The sequence below is a fragment of the Corticium candelabrum genome, chromosome 10 (assembly GCF_963422355.1).
Source record: "Corticium candelabrum chromosome 10, ooCorCand1.1, whole genome shotgun sequence".
NCBI lineage: Eukaryota > Metazoa > Porifera > Homoscleromorpha > Homosclerophorida > Plakinidae > Corticium > Corticium candelabrum.
The window spans coordinates 2,203,603-2,206,962 of NC_085094.1; the positions used below are offsets into that span (position 1 = coordinate 2,203,603).

Below are 3,360 nucleotides of genomic sequence, written 5' to 3' on the forward strand. Positions count from 1 at the left end.
AGACCCTGTCCGGCGTTGTCCTGTTATACGGGAACCGTATAACAGGACAGTGGAGCAAACCGAGGCGGACTTCACCACCGCCTCAAGAAATTGCTCCACAGCGTACATATGCTATTCCAAGAAGCGCTCCATAACTTAAATTAAGATGGCTGTTGCTAAGAGACTATGATAAGTTAATGGGCGATGTGAGAAATGTAGTTTTGAAGGACTTTCAAGGTGAATCAGATTTTGTAAAGTCGGCGCCCTTATTTATTGAATGGAAGCAGTTGAAGAAGGAAGACGCACCTGTAAGGGCATTAGTTGATATCTGCAGCGGCGAATCAACGTGTGGTGATCCGCGGCACACATACACTCATATTTTGTAGTGGCTCGGATTGCGCTTTCTGTGGTAAGCATATTGCCGCTTTGGTAGCTGTTAATTGCGTCGATCGACTCTGCAGTAAAATCGAATGTTGAACGGCATTTTAAGTCAATGTGAGTTTGTGTAATGACTGTAGGAGCAAATTCCAACTGACTGGGCCTAGTCTGCGCTAATAAGGCGTAAATACTTATACGTTCGTTTTTCTGAAGAATCTCGACTGTTGGAAAGTTTGTTGTTTATCCCGCGTTTCGTTATTGGCAATTGTCGGCTTTCGGAAAAGTTGCGATGTTTGCATGGTCATTGAAAATATGTTATTATTATGTACAACTAAACCGGATGTAGACTCTAATTACTAAGTGGTTGCTGTGCTCTTTCTGAAGAATGGTTATGCCATATAGCTAAACTTACTGGATCGGGTTACTCGCTTGCGTATTGGCGCGTGTTCTGTAAACGTGCACGCGCATATTCAATACAGTATACATACATATATTGATACAAGTCATTTGACTTCAGTCGAATAAGTTAATTCCTTATGTGTCATGCTCAATCAGATCAGTTTGGTGGTCCATAGTGGCTACTGTAAACACTCCCTCAAAAGTGCTTTTAACTGTCATGTCGATCTATGTTGACAGGAGACATGACATAGCCTTGTTGATCTATCTTGATCAACAACCCACTGTGGGTTTAATTGTTGCAGATTCTAAATGTCCTCAATTTAATCAATGTGTATGCTGCTTTTCCTATGCAATACCTCATGGATTGTGCCCAGAACTTCCAAAACCGTTGTAGTTTCCTGCAATGCCACTGGTGACTTTAAGTTAACCTTTTTAATTTTATAGTCGCTATGTTTTTAGGTGATATATTAATTAATATTGTTGTTAGCGAATGGCTGTTATAGGTTTAATAGTTAAGTTATCGTTTCATGAAAGATTGCCTATTTAGAAACACAGGTCTTACAGTAGGTAGACATCAAATTTTGGTCATTACTACGAAAACGGTTACATTTTATTTATTGTGTGTGTGTGTGTGTGTGTGTGTGTGTGTGTGTGTGTGTGTACGTGCGTGCGTGCGTGGTGTGCACGCGTACATTCATGCTGGGTACTGTTCATAAACGTGTTGACTATCAGGTGTATCTTCTGATCAGGCCGGATCATCTGGCGTCAATTCGACGGCAGTAGTGACAGATACCACAGACGGCAATAGTAAAGTAACGGTCTATACTTTGTGAATAGTGTGAATTGTTACTATTATACTTAAATATCTTTTTTTGTGATTTCTAGCCTCTTCGTCCCATTCTAGCTTCTCAAGGCTGGAAGTACGATGTGTTTTTATGTCATGCAGGCGAAGAAAAAGAAGACTTTGTCCGTCCATTAAACAATAAGCTCGAGGAGTATGGAATTGTTTCGTTTTTTGATACTGTATCTTTGCGAGTGGGAGGCATGGCACAGACAGATATTGCGGAAGCCATAATACGGTCTCCTCTATTTGTCGTTATCCTCAGTCACGAGTTCAAGAAAAAACCCTATCCAGAAGCAGAAGTTAACGCAGCATTTGAATTCGGCTCACGTTACAAGAAAATCATACCAGTATTTTACAAGATTACAGCCGACGGTTGCAGCGGATCTAAAGTCGCAATCCTAGAGAAGTTGGCTAAAATTACTGGCATTGAGAAGAAAACGGATGAAAATGTTGATATTTTCGTGACTCGCGTTGCGAGCGAAATACGAGAACGTGTTACAGTCCAGCTTGATAAGGGTAATTATTTCATAAGCTGACATGCAGCTGTCTGTTCTACAGTATATATGTTTTTAAAATGTATTTAGGTGGGATACAAGAACTACCGGAACTTTCACCTGTTCGCGGAGACATAAAGAATATCTTCGACAAACTTGACGGAAGGACGTACGAGAACAAATAGATTTTGTTTGGTATATGGGCAAACTGCATGTCTTTTATTCTTTTTTTTTAACTAGCACAAACAATATGATACTAGGTTACATGGATGAATTTGATGTGCTGCTTTGTATAGCGACGTTCATTCGATTCAGAACATTTATAGCCCGCAGTTCACAGTACGACGCTAGCACTGCGAGCGTCCTGGACGCTGACGATGAGCGAGCGTCAGCGTCACACTGTGAACGTCCGTCGCGCTAGACGAGCGTCCACGACGCTGGAATAGAGAAAAGTTCTGATTCCGAGCGTCCTAGCCGGATGTGACCCATTGTCGATGACATCGCGTGCTTATTTTCAACCAATCGAAAGTCAGTCAGAGCAACTGGGCGTTCCGGGATAGTCTATTCGTATGCATGGCATCGATCATTGATTCGTCGATAAAATTTTTCATTGAGCTTGTGCGTGCATGGGTTTCCATGCATTTGGCAAATTCAGTCAAAGGACTACAAGGACCTGTTCATCTTTTTACTAGGATTCTTTCGTTCGAATGGGACTGGAAAGAATCTTTCGTCCCAATGGGATTTTCATATTTTTCGTCTTCGGTTGAGACGTTGAACTTTCTGAATGCACTACATACACATTTCGCTCTCTTACACAGTCTGCAAAGTCTAGTCGTTTTCAGAAACGACGTAGAACGCCTATGAACCCAAGACAAATTTGCCTTGGTAAAATTTTGATGTTAGGCGTTATCTACTAAACCTAAAAATTGTCTGCGTTGTTATGGAAACCACCTAAAATGCTTTTGAGAGTCAGGAAAGCAAATCAAAGTTTGACGACCCTGTCAACCAGACCGCACTCGCGCCTTCTGACGACTCATTCGCCGTTTCACGTTCACGTCTTACGTCTGCCGATGCTGAAAATGCAATGGCACTACTTTTCACAATAGAAGCTACTCACTCAGTACTTTGAAACAGCTCTGGATCGGTCGGAAATGTCGAAATCCCATACAGACGAATTCGTTCGAACGGGATTTTGCTATCTAGCGTGACCTTTTGCGCGCAAAACACGACAAAACGTTAGACGCTAAACGTATAAAATCACGAAAT

At 41.7% G+C, this 3,360-nt stretch overlaps 1 protein-coding gene across 2 annotated transcripts; it reads left to right on the forward strand.

The window, feature by feature from the left end:
* The first annotated feature begins 340 nt into the window (after window positions 1-340).
* Window positions 341-2,390, forward strand: LOC134185892 (uncharacterized). 2 transcript variants are annotated; one of them, XM_062653775.1, is made up of 3 exons: window positions 341-1,574; window positions 1,642-2,116; window positions 2,185-2,390. In XM_062653775.1, exons 2-3 carry the CDS (start codon window positions 1,801-1,803, stop codon window positions 2,277-2,279), a joined length of 411 nt encoding a protein of 136 aa, XP_062509759.1. In that variant the 5' UTR covers window positions 341-1,574; window positions 1,642-1,800; the 3' UTR covers window positions 2,280-2,390. The 2 variants fall into 2 exon arrangements, with proteins under 2 accessions (XP_062509759.1, XP_062509760.1); XM_062653776.1 differs by having other exon boundaries at window positions 341-1,568.
* The last annotated feature ends 970 nt before the right edge of the window (window positions 2,391-3,360 follow it).